The sequence below is a fragment of the Rattus rattus genome, chromosome 1, assembly GCF_011064425.1.
Source record: "Rattus rattus isolate New Zealand chromosome 1, Rrattus_CSIRO_v1, whole genome shotgun sequence".
Lineage (NCBI taxonomy): Eukaryota > Metazoa > Chordata > Mammalia > Rodentia > Muridae > Rattus > Rattus rattus.
The window spans coordinates 251932755-251957305 of NC_046154.1; the positions used below are offsets into that span (position 1 = coordinate 251932755).

The following is a 24551-nucleotide window of genomic DNA, read 5'->3' on the forward strand; positions in this document are numbered from 1 at the left end:
ACTGAAGAAGACTCCAGTCTGGACTCCATTCCTTTCTGAAGAAATGAGATACTGAATTTGACACCAGCCTAGCTATTCCCTCCTCATCTCTCTCTCTCTCTCTCTCTCTCTCTCTCTCTCTCTCTCTCTCTCTCTCTCTCTCTCCTTTGTCCTTTCGTCTGACTGAGACACAGTCCTCAAGGACAAGGTGTCCGTCACTCAAACTGCTGTCTTCAAACCCTAGAGGGTACCTTGGGTTTGTCAGCTGCAGGGAAGGCTCCCTTTGGCCTCTGACTCATCTTGTATTGCTCTGCCAGCGGCTGGCCCATGCTCTGTCCCCCTCTGGCTGTTGATGTAGGTTCCTAGCTTGGCTTGAGGGTAAGGTAGTACACTGCGATGAGACGGTCAGACCCAGAGTTTGACTGGTGTCCCCTGCACCTGCCAGGTGTTCCTGCATGAAGCAACTGTTCGACTGATGGCGGGAGCCAGCCCCACCCGCACACACCAGCTGCTGGAGCACAGCCTACGGCGCCGCACCACTCAGAACACCAAGCACGGTGAGTGCAGCGGCCAAAGGCCCGGCGTGGCCTCCACTCGGGGAGCAGAGAGGATGGAGCCCTGGCATCTGGCAGAGTCTCTACACACTCCTGACTCTCTTAGCTCCTCAGTGGGGTGGGAGCAAAGGGGCTCGGTGGGCAGCAGGAATCTTGTTAGCCGAGTAGTCAGGATACGGCTGTAAAGATTTAGGATGTCCTCCCAGTGCAGGAGCAGGGTAGAGGTTGGGTGGGTTTGAATATCTCGGCCCACTCAGTTCCCAGATTCATCCTCTGCCCTTTGAGGAAGACTAGGGAGGGAGTGGAGCACACTCCTCACAGGATGAGGGGGAGCTCCACAAATGAGGCCATATAACTCCTTGGGACAGTGCTTATGTAAATCTCATTCCCACAGGAGAGGTAGACACCTGGCCTGGCCAGCGAGAACGAGCCACTGCCATCCTGCTGGCTTGCCGCCATCTTCCCCTCTCCTTCCTATCTTCCCCGGGCCAGCGGGCAGTGCTGCTGGCTGAAGCTGCCCGCACCCTGGAGAAGGTGGGTGACCGCCGTTCCTGCAGTGACTGCCAGCAGATGATTGTCAAGCTGGGCGGTGGCACTGCCATCGCTGCCTCCTGACCCCCGTCGGGGCCTGGTCTGCTGCTTCTTCCCGCCTTTGTCTCTGTCTCCCCATCTGTTTTTCTCCCTCCTCCAAGAGCTGTGGGGACAAAGGCAAGACTGGTTTTCTGAGCTGTTACCTGCCGAGGCTTTTGGATCATTTCGGGCCAGTAGGACCATGGGCCAAGCTCCTTAAAACTGCTGTGGTAAATCCATGGTCTAAGCCCAGGTGGGCTGAGAAGAAAGATGCCCTGAGCAGGATTGGGGTGATCTCCTCACTGGAAAGCAGCGTAGGGTGCTGCCAAGTCCCCTCCCAGCCCTCTGGAGACTGTCTCCTTTCTGCCTCTGGGTTTGTTTGTTTTTTTTGTTGTTGTTGTTGTTATGTTTTGTTTCTGTTTCTGTTTTTTGTTTTTTAATCAGGCTTTCTCTGGGAACTAGGTCTCTGCACCAGAGAGCATTTTGCATTCTGGACTTACCTGACGCGCCCCTTTTTATACAGATGTTTTTATATGTGTGTGCTTGGGCCTGCCATGATACAGGGCAAAGTTGCTGTGGCATCTCCGTTCCTCTCCCTGGGTCTGCACTCCCTCCCCTGTGCCTGACTAAGCCTTTCATTGTTTGTTTTCATCATTATAAGGGACAGCCAGGGGAGGGAGGGGGCCCAGTCTTGGGGAGGTGGGTGGGAGGCAGGGGCAGGTCTAGGGATGGGTGAAAAATAATGTCGGCATTGTTTTTTAATTTTTTAAAAAATAAATGGTATCTTATTTAATTGTCCTGTTCCTTCCCACTCCTCCACCCCCTGAGATGGCCGCCTGAGCTCAGGGGGCTGGACAGGATGAAGCCACCATTGGGCCTGAGGTCCAGGGGTATTCAGCATGATTATTTGTTCTTCCTCCCCCACCCTAACTCCTACCTCCCATAGAGTGTATTTTTACCCCTAATTCCTGTCTGAATAAGCCAGGGTGGCAGACACTGGTCCCACACCTTTCCCACCCACAAGCCTCTCATTTTCAGGGTAGGCAGCAGGACTCAGGTCTCTTGCCTTGAGATGGGGGGAGTCCTAGAAAGAAGAGTGGTCCTGCTTTTGTGGACTGCTTGGCTCAGGGCTTCCTGAGAGACTTGAAAGGAATTGTCCCTCCTTGTGCTTCTCATCCCTTCAAGCTGGTTGAAGCAGAGAGTAGGCAGGGGCAGGCTCTTCCTGTGCTTGGACCCCACCTACTCTACCTTCCGCCTGTCCCCAGCCGTCACTATAAGTTATGGCCCCTGCCGTGGGGCAGCCTGGCCCTCGTGTCTTGTGTATATACTGTGCCTTTTCTCCTTGTGGGGGGGGTGTTGTTTTTCACTGAACAGGGGATACACCTATGTCTTGTCGATGTTGAAACATTCACCATGTGCTGGACATAGGTTTTCAATAAACACAGATTGGTACCACCTAACCCAAGATTGTGTGAGTCTCTAGTAAGACCATTACATTGATGTAACCAATGACTGTGTTACCTGGCCAGCAGTGAGCTGGAGACCGGGGGCAGCCAGATAGCTGCAGTCTGGTGGCCCTTCTTGCCCATGAGTGAACCTGACACACAAGGGATGGGTGAGAGTCTGGGATCAAAGGGCTGTTATCAGGGGGTTGGGGATTTGGCTCAGTGGTAGAGCGCTTACCTAGGAAGCGCAAGGTCCTGGGTTCGGTCCCCAGCCCCAGAAAAAAAAAAAAGAAAAAAAGGGGCTGTTGTCCAGATTCCAGCTCCTTGCCTGGCCATTCGGCCAGCTGGCTGGTCGGTAGTGGCAGTTCTTTGGAACTTGAGGTGTGAAGTCACTCCTTCACCAGGTGAGCCCTTACTTCATTTCTGCTTCCTGTAGGTGGGGCCCTTAGCATTTCACCATCTTCTGGCCACATACAGCTCTGTTCTTGTATTTCCCAGCTGAGTCACTTTGGTGAGCTGGCCCCTCGCCTCCGCTTGCATATATGCAGAATAGAGCAAGCCTTTTACCCCAGCATCAGGCTCATCGTGCTCAGGTGATCGCAGTGTGACACAAGAAGTACCGGGGCGCAGTAAGTGAGCCTGGTGAGAGACGGATGACACAGCCACACGGGGTGTCTGGGCCTTTAGAAGTAGGATGGAAGGTTCCATCGGAGAATGAACCTGGGGCTGAATCCCGTTACCTGGCCAACCAACAACTGAACCACACCCTCTCCTAAAAGGCATTAACTTCACACTGCACACGACAGAGGTTAATGCAGTCAGGAGTGCACCACGTCCACTGGAGTCAGCATTGCAGTGGTGGCCACTGCCCTCTGCCTCAGCCCAGCCCCAGTGCAGATCTCAGGCAAGGTACTTAGGTCCCAAAACCTTGATTTCTTTATCTGCAGACAGCCCTGTAGGTCTCTCTCTCTCTCTCTCTCTCTCTCTCTCTCTCTCTCTCCTCTCTCTCTCAGGGTTAAAGAAGAAACAGTAACATGGTGACTGTTGTTTGGGCAGTGTGCCACCCTCCCACCCCCCACCCCACCCCACCCGGAACACGGAGTGGTTTCGTTGAGGTCATATACCTCACCTGGATTTAGCCAGGGTGCCCACACACACGCCAGAACATGGAACTAAGGAACTTGGAGGAAATGCAAACAGGAGCTGACAGTGCCCTGGGCCTCAGCCAGGTACTGGGAGCCTCTGGCAGGAAGAGAGAGCGAGCTGGCGGGGCCAACCCTGTGCAGTGGGAGCACCCCAAGGGAGAGGCATTGCTAGGCTCCCATCCCAACATCTCCATCCCCCTTAACCCAGAGCGGCTCCTGGGAGGAGGCTCCTCTATCCTGAGCACCAGATGTCCATGTGGCCCACACCCATTAGGGGGGTGGCCCTGGGCCAATCTGACCAAGCAGCCTGCAAGCCAGGAGCCGGCCCAGGGCCAGACTGTGTCAATGAGGATCAGCCAGGCTGGGCAAGCTCAAACTGTTGAGTGAGAGATCAGCAGCGGGATGGGGAGGGGCTAGCCTCTGGTAGAGCCCATGAACCCCCACAGGGGTAGCAAGCCCTCTCTCCCCTGAACCCAGACCTACGGGTGACAATGGCTCCACATGCTGTGAGCATTGTTTGGCATTCAACCCCGCCACCCTCTCTGGGTTTGCACTGCTATCTGTCCAATCAGTGACTGATGAGCTCTTTGGGCCGGGAACCACATTAGAGGGTTTATTTACACAAGTAAGGATAGCCCTACATTCCCAAGAACAGAACACCTGGCCCTTTTGACCCTTTAGCCACAGGCTCCAAATGACCTCATTCCTGTTTGGATTGAGACCTGCACTGCAACTCCACGACCTGGGTCCCAGGACCGTGCAGAAGGCTCCAATGGTTCCGCTTTAGACAGTAACCTCAGCTTTGCTGTTGGTGCTTAGGTGCCGGGGTCCTCTGCCCGCGCTGCTGTAAAAGCTCGTGGGCTGCGCGCTGAAGGCCTCGGGCAGCTTCTCCACGCTGAACTGACGCCGCGGCGCGTGGCTGGGCCGCCGGGGCGCCGGAGAAACCTGAGCCACCAAGTGGCTACGGGGGAGCGGTCTCGCGGGGCGGCCTGCGGTCCAGGCCGCATAAGGGACGGACGAGACAGGGCCGGCGGGAGGTACGTAGCCCGGAGGGGCCCAGGGACAGGCGTCGAGCAGCGCAGGCAAGTCCTCTGGAGGCCGCGGGACCCGCGCAGGGAGAGTCCGCGGGCCCGACTCGGTAGAGGGAAAACGTTGATAGAAGTCCTGGGGCGCAGCCTCTGCGTGGGGTGGGAGTAGGGGGAACAGGACGAAGCGAGTCAGGCGGCTCAGCACCTACTTTAGGTGATGGGGGAGAGGGATCAGCGGGCAGGGGAAGGAGCCGATTGGCTGCTTGGGGACGTCCTGGACTCGGATTAGTCAAGCGGGCTCCCTTTTGAGGTGGGCAAGGTAGTATCCCCCCCTGGGGAACTGGCACCATCAGCATGCACCTCACCTGTGGCCTTGAGCGCAGCTGCTTTGAGAGTAGCAAACTTGGCATAGTCAGGCTGCAACGTCAGGCTGCCACCACCCTGCAGCCGCGGACCGCGCGGGGGTCCCGGGGTGGCGGACCCCAGAGGCGCATTATTGAGACGTTTCTTGTCTGGAGGGGAGAGTGGAGTGTAAAGGGAAAAAAAGCTGAGCTTGACTGCGCCACTTTTCAACGCCCTGCCCTCCCCCACTGTAGCTCCGGGCAACTTGGGGGATGGATTGCTCTCCAGAACGTCCTGACTTGGCTCAGAAAAACATGAACAATAGCCGCAAGTCCTGAGGGGGTGCTACCCTAATGGACGGCTCCCTCGCTAGCAAGATGCTAAGCCCCCGGGCCAGAACCCCACATGTAGAAGGCGGGGGAACCACTACTCAAGACCCAGGGATGGGTTCCAGATCCACAAGCCAGAGCTTCGACCTAACAGCCCTAGCTAGCTTATCCTGAATCTGGAGCCTTTCTCACAGCATCGTTGCCCAGGAGACGACAAGATGGTACCTCCCCACGGAGGGCTTGTTCAGACCCCAATCACACTCCTTCACAGGCAGCCACTCATTTATACACGACAGGTAGCCTTTCCACCGTAACTCCCCTGCTAACCAACCAACTCGCCCACCTCCTCCCCTGCCTTGCTATAGATGAGCCAATGGCCGTCTAACACCTACTCACCCGTGCTGTTGTGGGGAGAACCCCGGAGAACACCATCACCCATTTGTACCTGGACGCAGTTACCCAAGGATGGACCCAGAGGTGGAGGCAGGGGTTCTTGGGGGCTTGGCTGCTTGAGAAGTTCTGTCAGTGTCCTGTGGAGACAGAAAGATGTTGAGGGGACTTGCAGCTTCTGCCTCTCCATCAGCCAGGTTCTAACTTATCAAAGGCTGGCCATGGCCACCAAGGTCTCACCTTGTTTTGTTTTTAATTGTTTTATTATTTTATGTATATAGGTATTTCGCCTGTATGAATATCTTTATACCACATGTGTGCCTGGTGCCCTCGGAGGCCGGATGAGGACATAAGTTCTTACAACTGGGGTTACAGATGCTCATAAACCAGTGGTTCTCAACCTTCCAAACGCTGCAACAATTTAATACAGTTCCTCATGTTGTGGTGACCCCCCCAGCCATAAAATTATCTTCATTGCTACTTCATAATTGTAATTTTGCTACTGTCATGAATTGTAATGTAAATATCTGTGTTTTCCAATAGTCTGTGAAAGGGTTGCTTGACTCCCTCCCCCCTCACCAGGAGTCATGATCCACAGGTTGAGAACCATTCTTCATAAGCCAACATGTGGTTGTTGGGAATTGAACTTGGGTCCTCCGGAAGAGCAGCTAGTATTCTTAACCGTTAAGTCCTCTCTCCTGTCCCCGATGGCCTTGCTTTGTATCTCTGGGTAGTTTTTTCAACCTTTCAGGCCTCCCTTCTGTTCTTTCTAGAGACCTCAGATAGCTCAGTCCTCCTACTAGGCATGGCCTGCCTCACTTATGGCCCAGGATGGCCATCTCCCAAAGCAGGTCAGGAAGCTAATGAGGTCATATGTAACTAGGGCCACCTCCTGTTCCTGAGGATCCTTCCTGGAGTTCACTCTCGAAGACCTCCCTCCCCTTGAGCCTCCTGTTCCAGCTTGTCCATCCAGTATCCTCCTCATCCTCATCTTCCTCCTCCTCACATGTTCTCATTCATTCAAATGCTACCAGAGTGCTTCCTCCAATCTCCCTTACCTGTCCTCCTGCAGTGTGGGGCTTCTGCCAGGCCTGGGACCTAGCTGGCATACAGACAAGGAAGGCAGACAACAAGGAGAAGAGGGCGCCACGGAGATTCCTCTGTGGCAGCCCAACACCCAAAGGCTGTATGACCTTGGGCAGCTGCCTCCCCGGGTACCCAGAACACCCAGCCCCCACCAGCTGTGACAGTGTCTGACTGAGCCTTTCCCATAGGCAGCCCAGCCTTCAGCCCAGCTGCCTGCAGTACCCAGAACCCATGATTTTCTCCCACTCGGCCTGACCCTCCTTCTGGGGCTCGGTTACGGCTGATTATTGATGAGGCATACTGGGAGACACCTGAGATGGCCGAGGACCATGAGATGGCAAGGTGGGAGGGTCTAAGGGGGTCCGCAGGCTGCCTAAGACGACCTCGCCTTCCCACTCCTCAATGGTGCGTGCCAGTTATCCCACCACCGGGCAAGCACCTATGATAACTTGGTTCTGTGGCAGACAGGAGGGATCCTTGTGCCTCTGGGCCTTTGCATGGATTCTCCAAGGCCCGACCCAGTCCCCTCCAACCCCTCTAGCCATTCTTCCCTAGCTATCGGCCGTGAGTATGGCAGAATTAAAGAGACACTTGGTCAGGGGTTCAGAACATCCCTGCCTAGGAGCCCAAAGAAGAAAGCCAAGGCACATGGTTATGGGCACACAACCAAATCTGGGCTTGCAGGTGGAGTTTTGCAAATGAACCAGCCAGCTATGGACTAGCCCAGTCACCCTATACTACAGTGGGTCTCTGGCTCCCGCTGCCTCTCCGGCCTCCTCCACTTCTTGCTACTTTTGATCCCACATTCAGAGGCTGAGCTTCTGCCCCAGCAGCATCGAGGAGCTCACTGCTTTGCAATTCGGTGGCTTCAAAGAAAAACAAGGTCCCAGCTCCATTTCTGACCTCCGGGTGTCTGGAAGGGATGGGGTAAGTGGTCTGGTGGCGACCACTCTCATGCTCTGCCCCCTGAAACATGCACATCTGGTCCACCAGGTGTGTATGTGCGCGGGGGTGGGGGGGCCAGGGGTGTCTCTTTACTGTTATTCCCACCTGCAGCCTGTTGCATGTGGTGCCGACGGTCTACTTAACCAATGGGGCTGGGACCGGTGGAAAGAGAGAGCGAACAAGCAGGGCCCTGAGAGAGCGAACAAGCAGGGCCCTGGGGGTGGCTGGGACAGACGCGGAGGAGGTCCAGCCGGGGTCCAGACAGAATCTCAGCTCCCAGCGGTCCCATTCCGCTGACAACTCTCAAAATAAGATCAAAACTTAGCCAGGAGCTGGCTGGTCTGTAAAACGCAGGTCTATATTCCCTCCACACTCCCGTTCTGAGCAGCTGGAAAGCCAGACCTTTGCTGGGGGGCGGGGAGGGGGGTGTTAGGGCCCTGTTGAGAAGGGGATGCTTCTGAAATTCCAGGGAATGAAGGTCAGGTTTGAGTCACGCTGGGTTGGGGAAATGGATGGAGGTGGGAGGAGGGCGGGAAAGGGAAACACAGCGGGGGAACCAGCCAAGCACCCTCTCTTTTCTCTAAGTCTGCGACCACCCTTAAAACTGCCCCAGTCCAGTGTCCTTCCTGACCATCGTCCGTGCCCCATCCCGTGGACACCGACTTTTTGTCTTCTGCAGAGGAGGTTAGAGCCACAAGGAGGATCCAGAGCCCAGTAGAGGAGGGAAGGTCAAGGGGAGAGAGGGCTATCAGGTATCTCCCTCTGTGAAGCAGAAGAGAGAGACCAGAGATCCAGAAAAACAAAACAAAACAAAAGGAGAAAGGGGCTGCGGAGAGGCTGAGGATTTAGAGGGTCGAGAAGGATGCAGTTGAAGTGCAATTTGGACCCAGCTAGGGACGGTGAAGCCGAGACGGGCGGACCGGCAAGCGGGCGCACTCACCTGGTCACCGTGCGGCGAGCGCGGGGGCTGTGCGCTCTCTCCAGGCCCAGGCGTGCCCCGATGCCGACCAGCACGAGCAGTGCGGCGACACCGCACACCGCGTAGACCGCAGTGTGGCTGCGCTCGCGGGCCGGGTCGCGCGGAGCGGCGGTGTCACGGGCGCGGGCGGGCGGGCGGCCAGTCTGCACCCAGGCCGGTGTGTCGTAGTTGGAGCAGCGGCTCTGGTCCAGGCGGCGCGGGCCGTCGTGGCAACAGAAGCGGTAGCCGCACGTGCCGCAGCAGAAGCTGTAGACGCCCGAGCTGCAGTTGAAGGGCGGGTCCCACTGGCCCATCACGTCGTAATAGCCGCGGCAGCGGTCCCCTCCCGCCGGTGCCACGGTGCCGGACGCTGCGGTCTCCTGCGCCTCGGGAGCCCCCGCGCGGCCCGACGGCGACCCCGCCAGCAGCAGCGCCAGCCGGAGCGCGAGCGGGAGCCCATGCGGGCGCCGGCCACAACGCTGTCCCCGCGCCCCAGCGCGCTCCATGCGGCCCGCTCCTCCTGTTATTGCGCCCCGCTCATGGCTCGGCGCGTGGCCGCTCTGCCAGGCTCCCCCAGCCCTGTCGCCTGGTCGCCCAGCTGCCCGCGCTGGCTCCGGGCCGACGCCTCCTGATGCGTCCGCAGTTCCAGACACAAGTGAGCTCCGTATGGAGTTCGCGGGGCTGGATCTCCGGTGGGCGCGTTCTCCTCCGGGGCTCACCTCGGACTGTGCACCGTGAAGGCGGGAGACGGGTGCTCGTCTGCACAGTCCCTGGGTCCCTTTGGCCCCGGCGGACGTGCGGGGCCTGGGTCTTTCGGGGACTGAGCCGGGCGGCGGGTCGCCGGACACCTCTGCCTTCCCGCCGCCCGCTCCGCGGTGCCCGCGCTCTGGCTCCGGCTCTGGCTCCGGCGCGGGCTCGGCGCGGGCTCGGGCGGGCGGGAGAGGGAGCGAGGGGAGGAGGGCGGGAGGGAGGCAGAACTGGGGGAGGAGCGCGGCCGCTACGCCGGGAGGGAGGGGTTCTGTAAGGCCAGTACAGCAAGCGCGCCCCACCAGGGACCCTCTCCAAGACCGCACTTAAATTGTTGTCGGAATTGGGCCCTCGAGGGGGCTCAGCTTAAAGCTCTGGGGACTCGGATCTTGGCAGCCTTGGATGAGCGATTCCCTGCTTTTTAAGTAAGGGGACAGAGGCATAGAGATCAAAGCAGCCTGGAATTCACTGGAAAGGGACACACACACACACACACACACACACACACACACACACACACATCAATGTTCCATCCCTGTGTTCTGGTCGTGACGTGAATGAAGAAGGCATTTCCCCTTCCATAACAAGGACCCCCAACACAAAAGTGGCAGAGTCAACCCCTCTCTGGTCTGCCCCAGAGCGTGTGCCCTGATTCTAAAACCTGGACATTTGGCTGGGGTCTTAGGATGTCCCAGTTCTGAGAATTGCCTGGCCAGAGCCCTCAAGGGGTCGGCTCCCCTCCCCATCCTCACTCAGCCTTAGAAGGTTGAGCAGGTCCTGGGGACCAGGCAGCTGTACTCCCCTATCTGTCCTTGGTCTCTCACTCCCTGGGACTCCCAGATCCTTCACAAGCTTAGGGAAAGAATGGCAAAGCTTGGCTCAGGGTTCTTCTTCCACCACTCCCAGCTGAGTTGGTAAGGAAAAGATGGCCCTGACGCCAGCCAGCCATTGCCTCTCCAGGCCTGCCTCAGTTGTTCCTGTTAAGGTCAAAAGGTCTTCTTGGTTTCTGCAGCGACATAGCAGTACTGAAGACTTGGGGAGAGGTGGAAGAAGGAAGACTGCTTGGGCTTACAACTTTGCCAGCCGGGGCAATATGGTGAGACCCTGTCTCAAAAAGCAAAGAGAACAAGAGTGTCTTTTCATACCCTAAGGATGAAGCAGGAGGATTCCTTGAGGATAAACTGATCTAAATCAGGCGTGCTGCAACCCTGTGACCCCATAGTGACCCCCCACCCCATCATAAAGTTGTTTCATTGTTCCTTTATAACTGTAATTTTGCTACTGTTATGAATCTTAATGTTGATACACCATATATAGGATATTCCACCTCCAACCTCCAGGTTGAGAACCACCAGTCTAGGTGGTGAGTTCCGGCTAGCCAGCCGAGTCTTTATTGGAAAATTCTGTTTCAAGGAAAGAAAGAAAGAAGGAAAGGAAGGAAGGAAGGAAGGAAGGAAGGAAGGAAGGAAGAAAGAAAACAAAGAAACAAACAAAGCAAGCTGGCAGTTTGGTTTGATAGTACATTCTGCAGACTTGAGGATTAGGAGTTCAAGACCAGCTCAAACCACACAAGACCCTATCTCAAAAAAAATCAAGGGGTTGGGGATTTGGCTCAGTGGTAGAGCGCTTGCCTAGGAAGCGCAAGGTCCTGGGTTCAATCCCCAGCCCCGAAAAAAAGAAAAGAAAAAAAATCAAAACAAAAACAACCCCCCCCAAAAAAAAAACCCGTAGTGATATAAACCAAGACCTTCCTCTGAAGGGCAGAGTCATAATCCATTCCTTCCAGGAGGTTGAGGTTACCTCTCACTGTCCATATGGGGACACCAGGAGGGCAAGGGCTAGGTTTCCAATTGAGCCCTCTGTCCCCAGAACAGCTCGGGTGCCTGTCAATATCTGCTGGATGAGACAGTGAAACGATACTTGCTTCTAACTCCCGTCTGATGGGGAATTTAACCGCTCTAGGGTCCTTTCTTCTCCTCTCCACCCCTCCTCCTTCGGAGCCTGGAAGCAGCTTATGAAAGTGGAGGGTGTGAGAACGGAAGAGGACGGATTTGCATCCTCAGGAGAATCCAGTCCTGTTGTGTGAGATGAGGGCTGACAGCAGTGGCAGGTATTAGTGGGTTAAGGCTGGAAGGAGAGCAACTGCCCCCACCCCCAGGCTGTCTCCATTCACCCTGGCTAGAAATGACCTCTTCCCCTCCCCGTACACAGGCGCCCATGCCCGCGTAGTTCCCAATCCAGTACTGAAGACCCCATCCCCACAAAAAGACTTTCTACATTGTCATTTAAAGGGGGGAGGGCGAGGAACAAGATGAACAGAGACATGAAGTGCTTTAATCCCCGTCCCGGAACAACCGCATCACAGGGTACATCACACTTTACAGCCTATGTCATGCCTGGTTTTTAGTTGGGGCTTTGTGGCTCTGATCAGAACTTCGGAGCTGTGCTTTCTGACACAGCGTCTCTCTGTGCTTCCCTCCCTGGCTTTTCTAAGGATGGAAATATTCACCACCAACCGTGCTGAGGACATTAGACTCCTGTCCTTCTGTCACTCTACGTCTATGTCATCGGGGTTTGGAGGGATTCTGAGGGTGCCCTCTCTCCACCCCAACCTCTGGAACTGCAACATCTCCCTTGTCCAGAGAGTCTCCCATGGTTGCGGCTCTTCTGGGGTCTTCTCTTCCCCCTATTGTCTTGGCATTTGCTCAGCAATGACCTCTTGTTGACCTGTGGTGGTTCCATTGCTCCAGTGAAGGGGCTGACTCCCCTTCCCGTGCAGGGACTGCACCTCACCCCATCCCCAGGTCTCTCCCAACCATAGCCTGGTTCTGTGGGTTCCACCGTGAGCCAACAACCGCAGGTGCCGACAACTACAGGGTCTGTGCCAAACCCTAGATGCCTGTCTGTATGGACACATGGTCTTGGGGTGAGGAGCAGCAGGGGAAGAGTCGCTGTAAGACACAGCTTGTCTTTGTCCTGGGATCTAACCCTCCACGCAGCTGATATGAGGCTGAGAGCTGGCCCAGGGGGTCTAGAGACAATGCAGTCCAGTGAAGGTGAGACCCCTTTATCCTGGACCCCAGGACCTCCGAGCACAGCAAAGCTCTAGGGCGCCCGCCCCCTGTCTCTTCCCCTCCCAAGCCTGTGTCACCAAAAAATCGTCCATTGATCCAGGCTTAAAATAACCCCTGGCATCTGCAGTGAGCCCCACGGGGCGGGCAAGAGGAGCCGAGTGTCTGCCTGAAGGGCACCCGCCCCGCCCCCAGCTCCCAGTGCTGGCAGCTGAGTGTGTGAGTGTGCGAGTGTGCAGGTGGTGTCAGAGTGTGCTCCTGGGTGTGAATGATAGAGTGCACACCGGGGGCAAGGGTGATGCTCAGGGCCGTCACTGCACTATGGGCTTGCATGGGCATTTCCCTGCCTAACTCTGGCTGTGGGAGCCTGGGGGCTCCTGAAACTCTGCGGACATTAGCAAAAGCAAGTGTTGGGCCTCCGTGTCTGCATCTCAGATGGTAGGTCTGTTGCTCCGTACAGTTGTGGACAGGAAGGTGTGGAATTTACTAGACAGAAACCCAAGAACAGGAGTGGGGGAAGTGGCTTGTTATGGATGGCACAAAGCCAGAAAGGACCAGGGTCTGGCCTGGAGCCATGCTATGAGGCCCAAGCCTACCTTTGCCAGCGCTAGAATCCCCCACTGTCCTGGGGAGGTGCTTCTTCCCCAAGACCTGTACACGGGCAGTCAGTGCCGAAGGCCTCCCTTCAGTGGCTGTTGCTTCTCCCCTTCTCCCGTTTCCTGTCCTGAAGACATCCCTGTTCACTGTGGACCTGTTACCATCCCTAATCTGTGAGGGCCCATCCATCTTTCTAGACCCTAGTTTTCTCATCAGCAAGATGGGCAACTAGCAGTTTTCACCCAGCCTCAAGGAGAAGCCAAAAGGCCCCAACGGAAAGCCTAGGCAACCACCTGGGAGCGCCTCTGCAGAAGACAGTGACATCAGATGCCACTCAAGTCAGAAGGTGACTCCTAAGCTCTGTGTCTTCCATTTCCTCCAGAGAGTCTAGGGATGTCAGACTCCCTGCTAGTGCAGATGCTGGCACCAGGAGGGGGTCTGGAGGGAGGGCCCTGGGCTGCCTTTGTCTCCTGAGAGAGGCAGCTCGTGACTCAGGCTCCAGCTGCCTGTGGGAGGGAGGGGGCGACCAGGCTCCTGAGGTCTCAAGGGAGCAGCAAGACTGGGGAGGCTGGGCGCTGCGACTCAGCCTGCCAGCCCCAATCGGCATACTGTATCCTGACCTCCGCCCACCCTGTTCAGGTAACCCCTCTCCCTGTTTGCACCCACCGTGTTAATACCCCTTCAGGATTCCCCTAGAGGCCAGAGCTGGTGAGAGAGGGCTGGTGGAGGTTAGACAGAGCAGCTACCAGGTCAGGGAAGTCCTATTGGTCCATGCTGCCCTTGTCTGGGGGTAACGCCCAGTCAGCTCAGAACGTGGGCTGTGGGCGTGTCCTGATCTCCCTTATTTGTACAGCCTTCTAAAGTGTGTGATTCCACACATCCAGACCCCTCTTTCTCCAGCTGCAGCTACCTGAAGGCCCCCAAAGACCCCTCATACAGAGAGCTAGATGTTTGTAGCTTCAGCAGTAGAGAGTTGTCTAGTGTGCACAAGGAATTCTATCCTCAACACCACGAAAAGAAAAAAAGGAAAAAAAAAAAAAGCCTGGGGGTTGGGGATTTAGCTCAGTGGTAGAGCGCTTGCCTAGGAAGCGCAAGGCCCTGGGTTCGGTCCCCAGCTCCGAAAAAAAAGAACCAAAAAAAAAAGCCTGGTGTGGCAGCGAACACCATCACTTGTAAGAGTTCAGAGCCATTCGAGACCAGCCTGGACTACATGAGATCGTGTCTCAAACAAACAAACAAACAACAAAAACAAAAACCAGATACAGTTTTCTCTCGACCAGTCTTTTATCAGTCTGCACCCTTGGACTTGCCTCTGGCCACACCCCTTTTGCAACCTCAACCCCGCCTCTCCTTGGCTCCGCCCTAGGCCCACCCCGCCCCATCTTTCCGACCTAACAGCCCTCAAGGCCCTGACCTCCTGACCTGCACCGATAGACTTTCTCCCACCGGGGAGATGTTGAATTTTCCCAGATTCTCTAAAGCTTGGGGATCCATCCCGTCCCGCCCCTCCCCACTGGCTGCTTCACTCTGCCGAGTCCTGGGAGGACCGTGAGAACTGGGTAATCTTTAGAGGCTGTTTTGTTTTTTAAAGACACGGGCCCCTGAACTGGATTATGTAGCTGAGTGTGATCTTGAACTCCTGATCTTCCTGCGTCCGTTCCCAAATGCTGGGATTACGGGTGTGAGCCACTGTGCCACGTTTTGTACTGTGCTGGAGGTGGGACTAAGATCTCCAAGCATCTAGGCAAGCATTCTACCGACCCAGCCACATCCCCAGCCAGGAGCCCCAGCTGGGAGATATAGAAGCAGGCCTTGAAAAATGCTACCAACTGCTAAGGACAGTACTGTCTGGTCCATCCTTGCTGACAGGAGGTGTGTATGTGTATTTGTGGTGGTCGGCAGGGCTTCCCCTCTGGCCTCTCCAGTGGGCCCCCACCTCCACCTTGAGCCCCCAACCCTGGAGCTGCCAGGCAGGAAGTGAAAACGGCCTGCAGGAAACACCAAAAGGAACTGAGACTTCAGCCCTCTGCCCCCACCTGTTAGTCCCTGGGGACCTTGGGGAAACCAGACCATCCAAAGGAAAGGACCAAGCTTGGGTGGGCGACTCCCACCCCCTTGGGTATGCATACCAGGAAGGGGCAGGAACCCCAGTTAAGCTCCGCCCATCACTCATTGTGATTTGTGTCTCAGAGCTACTCTTACCCGTGTGAGATCATCTCAACTCTCAGGAAGGTCGTGTCCCCTACAGAGGTCATTAGAAAGGTCAAGGCCATTGTCCCTTTGGTCCTTCTGGAAAGAGACACCACACGAGGTTTTGCAGAAAGGAAGTGCTTGCTCTGTGCCTGTGACACCAGCAGAGCCTTCAAGGGACCAGATGCTCAGGTGGAAAACTTGACAAGCATCAAAAAGCCCAACTGGGAGTGTTTAAAGACAGAAACCTACTGAATGTGACTTTCACGATGGAACTTGGAAGGAAAAAGCTGGGGGAGGGGAGCAGTGTACACTAGCGGAGTTACAGCTTATGGGAGCTTACGAGAGTCAGGACTCTCTTTCCTCCACGGGGGTCTGGGATCACTTTTGGGTTTCCAGGATTGGCAGCAAGCACCTTTACTCCGAGAGCTGTCTTCGACCCGAGATGGGACTTTCAAGTACGATGGCTATAGCTGACATTATAGATGACAGCATACACAGAGGCTGGTCCTCTCTGGGCCACGGCCAGCTCTCCTTAGCCTCCACTGAGGACATCACAATGACCCTTTCAGCTCACATGCAAAAGAGTCCCTTGATTTAGGTTTTACTAATTGTTTTAACCAGACATGAGTCCCTTCCCACTTCCAGCCATTGTTAGGGAGATGAAGTGCAGAGTGGACGAGGACCCCTCAGAAAGTAACACCTATGACAAGCAGGAAGAGGGTAGGGGAGGTGGGGGTAGGGAGTGCTAATTTCACTGTCTGGCAGTACAGCCCTTGTGTGTGTGTGTGGGGGGGTAGTGTCCCCACTCCTTTTCCCCCTCCAATTGCTTTTCCTGCCTTTCCAAGAGCTCCCTTCTTAATTATGACAAAGACGATGCCAGGTTCTCTCACGGCCTGGTCTTCGGTGTCCTAACTATGAAATGGGGACATGTGTGTGACTTCTCTCAGGTTCCTTCCCACTCTTCTCCTTTATTGGCCGAAGACCAGAGAGAGAACTTTGTACCCATCCCCCATTTCTCAAAAGAAACTGAGACTGAGGGAAACCATGTACCAGCCAGAGGCTTAGCTGGGATGGAGAGGTGCCAAAGGTTTGTATGTCAGGGCCCCATGGGGGTTTCACTAGCTTTTTTCACCCCCAGAGCCTAGACCCTGGTTATAGCCAGGTGGCCAGGGACAGTTCAGACTCCGCCAGCCCCAGGCTAGAGTGGACAGCAATGGCCTGACTGATGCCTGTGTCACCTACCGTTGTCATTCGATCTCACCCTACTCCTTGCCTGACCCCTGGAGAGAGGGGCATCTTAGAAATGAATGTTCAGGTCCTGGAGGCTCTAACTGCCACTGGGTACCATTTTCTAAGCTAGAAAGGGAGTGTGCGGGAGAGCCAAGTGCTGCCAGGCAGCTGTGGTGAGTTCAGAGGGACTAGAAGGTAGGGCCAGGACTCAGACAAGACCCCGCAGAAGGGGTCCACTTCTGATTCCCTTCCTATACAAGCTAAAGTTTGGCTTCCCCGTGAGGAAGAGGGCAGGCAGGAGGCATGATGGCTCCCTCTAAGTGTGCAATGTACCCCAGGAACTGGATAGAGAGAATCGGTAGCTTCAGAGCCAAGAGCCTCACTGTCGGGGGTTGGGGGGCAGCTTCCACAGGGGTGGTCGAGCCTCGGGTCAGCACAAGCTAGGCCAAGAAAGCCCAGCTCAAGGGGAGAACGGTTCACAGAAAGAGCACAAAGGATCTGAGCTCGGCCTGCTGCAGAGCCCCAGGCCTGCCTTGGCCTCTCTGTGAGGGAGTTGCTGCATAGGTCACTGCCCAGCGCACTGCTCAGAGTGGCCTCCAGCTGGCCTCTGAGGAAGATTACCACCAGGATGTTCCCTCAGCTTCCATTTAGACTCCAACCCGAGACTACAGACCTCTGCCTATGAATCACAGGTCTCTAGAAACAGCCATCATGGTGAACATGGCATCTTACGTGTCCTGGCAGACAAAGAAATCCATGGGTTACAGACACCGGAGACTCAGCACTACTCTGCCCAGGCCTCTCATCTACTCCCCGCTTATTCTGAAAACTGGTCTTACAACTAGGGTGTAGCTCACTGTGGAGTGCTGTGTAGCATGGGTCTGGTCCCCAGTATGGTGAAAGATAAAATTACAGAGAATCTTGTACTAAATACCACAGCCCGACGACCATCAGCAGCTGCTTCAAAGCAGAACAGCGCCCACAGCAGGAATTAAAAAAACACAGCACCCAGGTACAGATTATGCATCTTCCCCACAGCCTTTCTTTATTTAGATTAATTTTGGTTTAACAGTACCTTCCCCGCCCCCAGCTGAAAGGAAAAAACCTCTTACTCATAGCGCCTATGTTAGTCAGTTTTATATTACTGTAACGAAACACCCAAGGCTGAGTAACTTTATGAAGAAATGAGATTGATTTTAGCTTACAGCTCTTCAGGTTCGAGGGCCGGCATCTGATGATTGCCCTCTGTCTGCTGGAGTCCAGAGTTGGCACGGCCCATCACGCGGCGGGAGGGGGCGTGTTCATTGTCTCTTGTCTCTCTTTGTATCTTGATGGCTTGACCTCATCTTAGTCACCATCCAAGTATACCACTTCTAAACACCGTGAGATGAATTTAAAAATAATAATAATAATACTAAAGGGGAAAAAATCAGAATTTAAAAAGATTTCAGGGGGTTGGGGATTTGGCTCAGTGGTAGAGCGCTTGCCTAGCAAGCGCAAGGCCCTGGGTTCGGTTCCCAGCTCCGAAAAAAAAAAAAAAAGATTTCAGTTATGGTGAGACCTGGTCTCACCATATAGCGCTGGTTAGCCTGGAACTCGCTATGTAGACCAGGATGGCCTCCAACTCAGAGATCTGCCTGCCTCTGCCTCCCAGTGTTGGGATTAAAGGCCTGTGCCACCATTCATGCCCATCTTATATTTGATAACTTGTAAAAGTGTGTGTGTGTGTGTGTGTGTGTGTGCGTGTGTGTGTACGTACATTGGAGCTGTGAGAGCTGGTTCCTTTACAGACAAGGATGTTCCTGGGGCTGAGTTACGGGTGGTTTTCAGCGGCCAGATATGAGTGCTGGGGAACTGAACAACTAGAGTTCTCTTCTAGGACGGCACATACACTTAACTGCTGACGGACGTCTCCAGTCCGTCATCCAAAGTCTTTAGAAAGAGATTTTCGTTTCCAGTCTCTGACTCATTAAAGAGATTAATATTCAGCACTCAAGCCTACCCAACCATCGGAAGGCACACAAGCTTAAAAAAAACCACCTCAAAAATGGAATGTTCTCAAGCCCAAAGCTAACACAGAAACAATCTCATGCTGGTGGGAGCCTATGGCCTGTAGTGTCTGGTTCTGCTAGGTTCAGCCCCAGGCAAAGGTCTCCATCACTGAAGGGTTGAATTCTTTTCTTTTCCAAGCTGTTGGGTGAAAGTCCACGAGCCCAGTAGGGCTCCCTGGGCTTCTCCGCTGCTGCTACTGCTCAGGGCCAGCTGTCTTGGTGGTCACCAGCTCAGTGGAGCCCAGTTCTGTGGCTGGCACTGGGATGCTGTGGCACGACAGGACGTTGTCTGTGTCTTCTTTGAGTGGAGGCCAGTTAGGAGCTGAGGCATGAAGGGTTTCCGAGGGGGGTACAAAGACATTTTCCAGGGACTCTGGGGTGGGAGAAGGACCAGGTAAGAAAGGTCAGGATTGAATCCCACCCACCACGCCTGTTCTAGAAGCCTCCTCTGGGACAGCCCTAGGAGGAGGAAGTGGGACAGCACATGACAAGTCTTCAAGACAGGAAGTGCTGAGTCCAGAGACTTGATGAAAGGTGAGGGACTCTAAACACTGGAAGAGGGGTGTCTGGTCAGCCCACTGGGCATAACCTAGGATCAGGGCCCTTGGGTTCTTCCAAGGGCAGGGCAGACACCTTCATCCCAAACATCTCTTCTTGGGCTCTGGGTCCTCTTGCTTGGATTAAGGTTTGGGCTGTGCTCTACTCCCTGCTTTATGACAGCCTCATAGTCAACTCCAGGACTCCCTCAGTCCTGTGTCCTCGTTCTGACCTCTCTTAATCACCAAAGGGTTGCGGCCCACACACCACAGCCGCCCTTGCACTCCCCAAGATGCAGTTCTCACCTTGCTGGACTCCTTCGGAAGTGTCCAAGGAGGCTGTCCTGCGCTGTTGCCGCCACCTCCAGCCCACCAGACTCACCAGACCCACCAGGGTCAGTGCCAGCACCAGTCCCAGGAGCGCGGGGGCACCGAAGAGCAGCGCCACATCGGGTCTCAGCCCGGAGCCCTCCTGAGGCTGCAGAGCTGTCCCGGGCTCCAGGCTGCTTGCTGTTGGTGGAGGGGATGAGGGGATGAGGGGGTGAGGGAATGAAGGGGTGAGGGGATGGGAGGTGAGGGAATGAGGGATGAGGGGATGAGGGGATGAAGGGCTGGGAGGGAGACAGGGAGAGGAAGAGGGAGAGGCTAACAGTGAGGGCCATGGGGGGGGGGGACCCGCTGGCTCCAGGGTCAGCAGAGGAGCACGCCTGGTAGGCTGGAGACCTCGGGACAGGTCACGCCTATCCCCATGCCTTTGCTTACCATGTCTAGTTTCCGGCGTGTAGAAGAGCTCACAGGACACGCAGTTTCGCACCAGAGGGTCGAAACACTCAGTCTGATTGCACTGGGTGGACACCGGGCTGTCCCGGCTCCTCCTGCTTCTGACCCGGAGCCTCCTGACGCCCATGTCGCCCGCCGCATGCAGCTGGGACAGTCTGGGCTCTGGGTCCCTCTGGTCTAGAATGAAACCGCGACGCAGCATCCTCCGCCCCGCCCTTGCCTGCTGGGGTGGGACCACTGGGGTGGAGCTGCGACCTCGCCTGGAACCCCAGACCTCTTTCACCTGTAGTTCCTGCATTAAACCACTCAACTGTCACGGCAGACACGACAGACAGCTGAGCATCTTCTGCACTGGGGGTTGGGAGGATGTCACACTAGAGCCTGCTCTTGGACAGCAGAGGGACCCTGCAGTCACCTACCTTCCCCAGGCCCCTGCTGCTGTGCCTCACTAAGACCAATTGTTTCCACTAACTCTCTGCCTCCAAGTCCCTCCTGCTTCCTGCTCTGCCCAGTGTCGAGACATCAACAGTCTTGAGTGGCCTAGCAGAATGGCCACAGTGGAGGAACACCTATAAAAGACTTCCTAGTGGGGCTGGGGATTTAGCTCAGTGGTAGAGCGCTTGCCTAGGAAGCGCAAGACCCTGGGTTCGGTCCCCAGCTCCGGAAAAAAAAGAACCAAAAAAAAAAAAAAAAAAAAAAAAAAAAGACTTCCTAGTCTCACTGCCCCCTAGTCCTCCATATCCTTGCGCACTGCCTGTCCTCGCCGCCCTGGACTCCACAGGAGTGGGTAAGGTGTGGGGCCTGAGGACCACCAATGCAAGTCATCACCAACAACAATAACAGGAAGGCTTCACTGACAAAATGGCATGGAGTTGGGAGAGAGGTGAAGACAGGGGCCAGTGTCGGCAGAGCGTGAGCAAAAGCCTGGTGTCATAGATGGGGAGGCTAAGGCGACCTGGGACCTGGGGACAGGCTGGAATAACAGGAGGCTTGGGCTCTGGTACAGCAGGATGCTAGGGAGCCACACAAGCTTTCAGCAAGCAGAGCCCTGGTAAGATCTGCGGATTAGCAAGGGACCTCCCTGTCCCCCAGTTCCTTTCCTAGGGCATGAACTTGTTCACATCTGAGCCTTGCCAGGCCCCTGCTGTATCAGGCTCTGGCACCCGTCCACCCGTGTTCTCTCCCACCTGTCTCTCATCAGCATCTCTCAGACCCAGCCTCAGTCACACAAAGCTCTCTGGGTCTTGGGATATACGCAGCCCCCCTCCCCAGGGGTTTGGGGCTGGAAAATGCCACAGGAGCTGTCAGCTAGGACCTGGGGCTTGGAGTTTCCTGGTGGGCCTCATGGTGGGTCATACAGACCTCTGAGCTCTCAGGGTTAGTGACCTAGGGATGTCTTTAACAGATGCAAGGGATGGGGAAACATACACACACTGGAAACAGACCTAGTCACTGCTGTGGGATGCTGGGCAAGAGGGGAGAGCACCTTTGTTATGGACGGATGGGGTCCGGCCGGAGCGTGAGGCCTCGCATGGAGGAGACCTCATGTGTTTTGAGTGTGTGTCTCTCTCTGCCCTGCACTTTAGTGGGAAGGACCCTTTGGCTGCTTCAGGTCGGAGACTGGGTGGAGAGGCACGGAGGCAGGTGCTCTGGTCCAGACTAGGGGATGATGCAGAACTGATCATAGGGTGAGGGGATTAGAATTGGCAAGAGGAGATCCTGAGGACCCAGCCAATCTAGGGGTTCTGGCCCATTGCCTGTCCATCCCCTTGCCTATGGGCCAGCAACTTTACAGCAGGAAGGTGTAGGCGTCAGGGTAGCTGCAAAGGAGAAGTGGGGTCTGGGGGGGTGGGGTGGGTGTTAGTGTGGGTGTATAGGGCTGGGGGGGGAGGGGGAGGGTATGGAGAGGAGCCAGGGCAGGGACAGCCCTTCCTTTCTCATAGGACAGAGGCATGAAGGTTAAGACCAGAAACTTCGCCGCAACCCTCTGCCCACACCTACCTCTGTCACTAACTGTTACTTGTCACTCTTAGGGCCATGGAGTCCTGCCTATGCACCAGGCATCCCAGCTTTTGTGTCAGGCACTGGAGCTGAACAGACTGAGGCTTGTGGGAACCCAGGGCCAGGATAACACCCAGGAAGCCGGCCTGCAAGCAGGAGTTACTTCACTACAGAAGATCCCTAGCTGTTCCGGTTCTGACAGCAGACAGAGGTCATCTCGGGGTATCAAGCAAGAGGGCTGGCACTCACAGTCACAACTACAAAGCCCTTCGCCTCAGCCAGAGAGAGAGGTTTGATGTCTGGAAGGACGGGGGCAAAATTAGTCACTTGACACAAATGATTGTCAGGCATTTCCTATGGGTCCAATGGAGACAGGCGCCAGGCAAAGCTAGAGGCAGCCGAGGGAGGCCTGTGGGATTCTGGTCTGTGGTGTGTCCAGGTGCCTGACCTCAGCCAGACATTTTCACTTGAACCTCTGAAGTGGGGTGGGGGCAGAGGCTGTGGTGGTCCTTGAATCTCTACTTGGACGGTTTCGTTTCAACGGTTAAGAAGAGAGATTTGGGGACTAATGACGTCACTCCGTTGGTAGAACGTTTGCCTAGCACGCGCAAAGCTCTGGGTTCCAGTCCCAGCACTGCAATGACTAGGATACTGGAATACACCTGTGTCTCAGCATGGCACCGGGGACATGGGAGCCCAGGTTATCCTTTGGCTGCATAATGGGTTTGAGGAGTTCATCCTGGGATACACAAGACCCAGAGATGAGGCTGGAGAGATGGCTCAGTGATTAAGAGCACCGACTGCTCTTCCTGAGGTCCTGAGTTCAAATCCCAGCACCCACATGGTGGCTCACAACCATCTGTAATGAGATCTGATGCCCTCTTCTGGTGTGTCTGAAGACAGCGACAGTGTACTCATATATAATAAATAAATCTTTAAATTAAAAAAAAAAAAAAAAAAGACCCAGAGATCCAGAGAGAACAAGACCAGGAGCGGGAGAGAGGGGGAAGGGGAAAGAGAGCACACTGGTGCAGGAAGTGCTAGGCTACACCTCAATGTATTGTTAATTCTTTTCTTCTTTTTGAGACAGGGGTTCTCTGTGCAGCTCTGGCTATCCTGAAACTCCCTATGTAGACCAGGCTGGCCTTGAACTCAGAGGTTTATCTGCCTCTGCCTCCGGAGCGCTGGGACTAAAGGTGTGCACCACCACCACCAGGCTAGTTGATTACTTTTTAATACTAACTTTATAGGCATGTGTGTCTGAGTATACGTCTGTGTGCAGTGTGTGTAGGTACACCCTCAGAGGTCAGAAGAGGCCATAAGATGCTCTGGAGATAGACAGATGTGAGTCACCCTGGGAACTGAACTCCGGTCCTCTGCCAGAGCTCAGTACTCTTAACCCCTGAGCCTTTTAGCCTCCCGCTCCAAGCTCACTCATTTTTAAGGTCACCCTTCTGCATCACAGACCATTACTAGCTTCTTCTTCTTTTTTTTTTTTTTCCCTTTTTTTACAGAGCTGGGGACCGAACCCAGGGCCTTGTGCTTGCTAGGCAAGCGCTCTACCACTGAGCTAAATCCCCAACCCCTACTAGCTTCTTATAAAGGAGTCGACTCACAGAATTGACGGACAGCAGTGTGGGGTAGTGTTCTGTGGTGGTGTGGCTTCTGTGTCCCCTTTGGGCTAGCCACCTTCTCAAGCCAGAAGCTCTTGTGTGTCACTTTTGACTATGAGATAATCAAGAAGTCAGTTTCAAGTTCACTGTAGTGCTTGTGCATTTTCCTTTTAGCAGGGTTTTGTTTAGCCCTTTGTTTTTATCTTTTTTCTTTTCTTCCTTTTTTTTTTTTTTTTTTTTTTTTTACCTTTTAACGTTATTTATATATCTGTTTAGAACAGACAGGATTTTGCCACAGTGCAGAGGCAGGGGCTGGCCTCAAACTTCAGGCTCAAGAAGCTTCCTACCTCTGCCTCTTGAGTAACTGGGCCAGCAGGCTCATCCCCCCAGCCCAACCTTTCACCCATTAAAAAAAAAAAAAAGTACAATTTTTACTTCAAACAATTCGATGTGACTTTGGTGCGTTCTTCTCTCTCCCCCACTGCTGAGGACGGTACCTAGACTATGCCAGCCCTTGGGGGTGGGGATGGGGCAGGAGGATCAGGAGTTCAAGATCAGATTGGGTCACATAAACCCCTTGCTTCAAAACACCAAATTTTTATTTTATTACTATCTGTGTGTGAGTGGAGCGCGTGTGTGCCATGGTGCACACAATGTCCAAGGGCAGCTCTGGAGAGTTCTGGGAGGCACACTCACATGGCTCGTGAAGCAATATAAACGGCCTATTCATATTATATTCTTGAATATAAAATGAGGGACTTTGAAGCCAGGCGTTGGTAGCACCCACCTTTGATCCCAGCACTTAGGAGGCAGAGGCAGGTGGACCTCTGTGAACTTGAGACCAAGAGTGAGTTCCACCACAGCCAGGGCTACAGAGAAACCATCTGGAAAAACCAAAAATAAAAATTAAAAAAGATGAGGGACTTCGTTGCTGAAACCCTTTCTAATAAATTTTTGCCTT

General features: G+C 54.7%; 3 protein-coding genes across 4 annotated transcripts in view; 1 reads left to right on the forward strand and 2 right to left on the reverse strand.

Moving 5' to 3' along the window:
* Srebf2 (sterol regulatory element binding transcription factor 2) overlaps positions 1 to 2563 on the forward strand; it is a 57497-nt gene extending 54934 nt beyond the window's left edge. The window contains exons 18-19 of the mRNA XM_032918417.1: positions 425 to 536; positions 928 to 2563. Coding sequence (XP_032774308.1) covers positions 425 to 536; positions 928 to 1148 — 333 coding nt within the window. The 3' untranslated portion in view covers positions 1149 to 2563. The remainder of the gene's footprint in view (positions 1 to 424; positions 537 to 927) is intronic.
* A 1716-nt stretch (positions 2564 to 4279) lies between these two features.
* On the reverse strand, positions 4280 to 9345 carry Shisa8 (shisa family member 8). Its single transcript, XM_032918429.1, is given in 5 exon segments — positions 4280 to 4871; positions 5087 to 5400; positions 5402 to 5443; positions 5779 to 5922; positions 8754 to 9345. Coding segments are annotated over 5 exon segments (1419 nt in total). The 5' UTR covers positions 9278 to 9345; the 3' UTR covers positions 4280 to 4476.
* A 9479-nt stretch (positions 9346 to 18824) lies between these two features.
* Tnfrsf13c (TNF receptor superfamily member 13C) lies at positions 18825 to 20103 on the reverse strand. 2 transcript variants are annotated; one of them, XM_032890892.1, is made up of 3 exons: positions 19959 to 20103; positions 19505 to 19706; positions 18825 to 19002 (listed from the first exon to the last, which is right to left on the reverse strand). In XM_032890892.1, exons 1-3 carry the CDS (start codon positions 20101 to 20103, stop codon positions 18855 to 18857), a joined length of 495 nt encoding a protein of 164 aa, XP_032746783.1. In that variant the 3' UTR covers positions 18825 to 18854. The 2 variants fall into 2 exon arrangements, with proteins under 2 accessions (XP_032746783.1, XP_032746782.1); XM_032890891.1 differs by having other exon boundaries at positions 18825 to 19033; positions 19503 to 19706.
* Positions 20104 to 24551: the final 4448 nt, after the last annotated feature.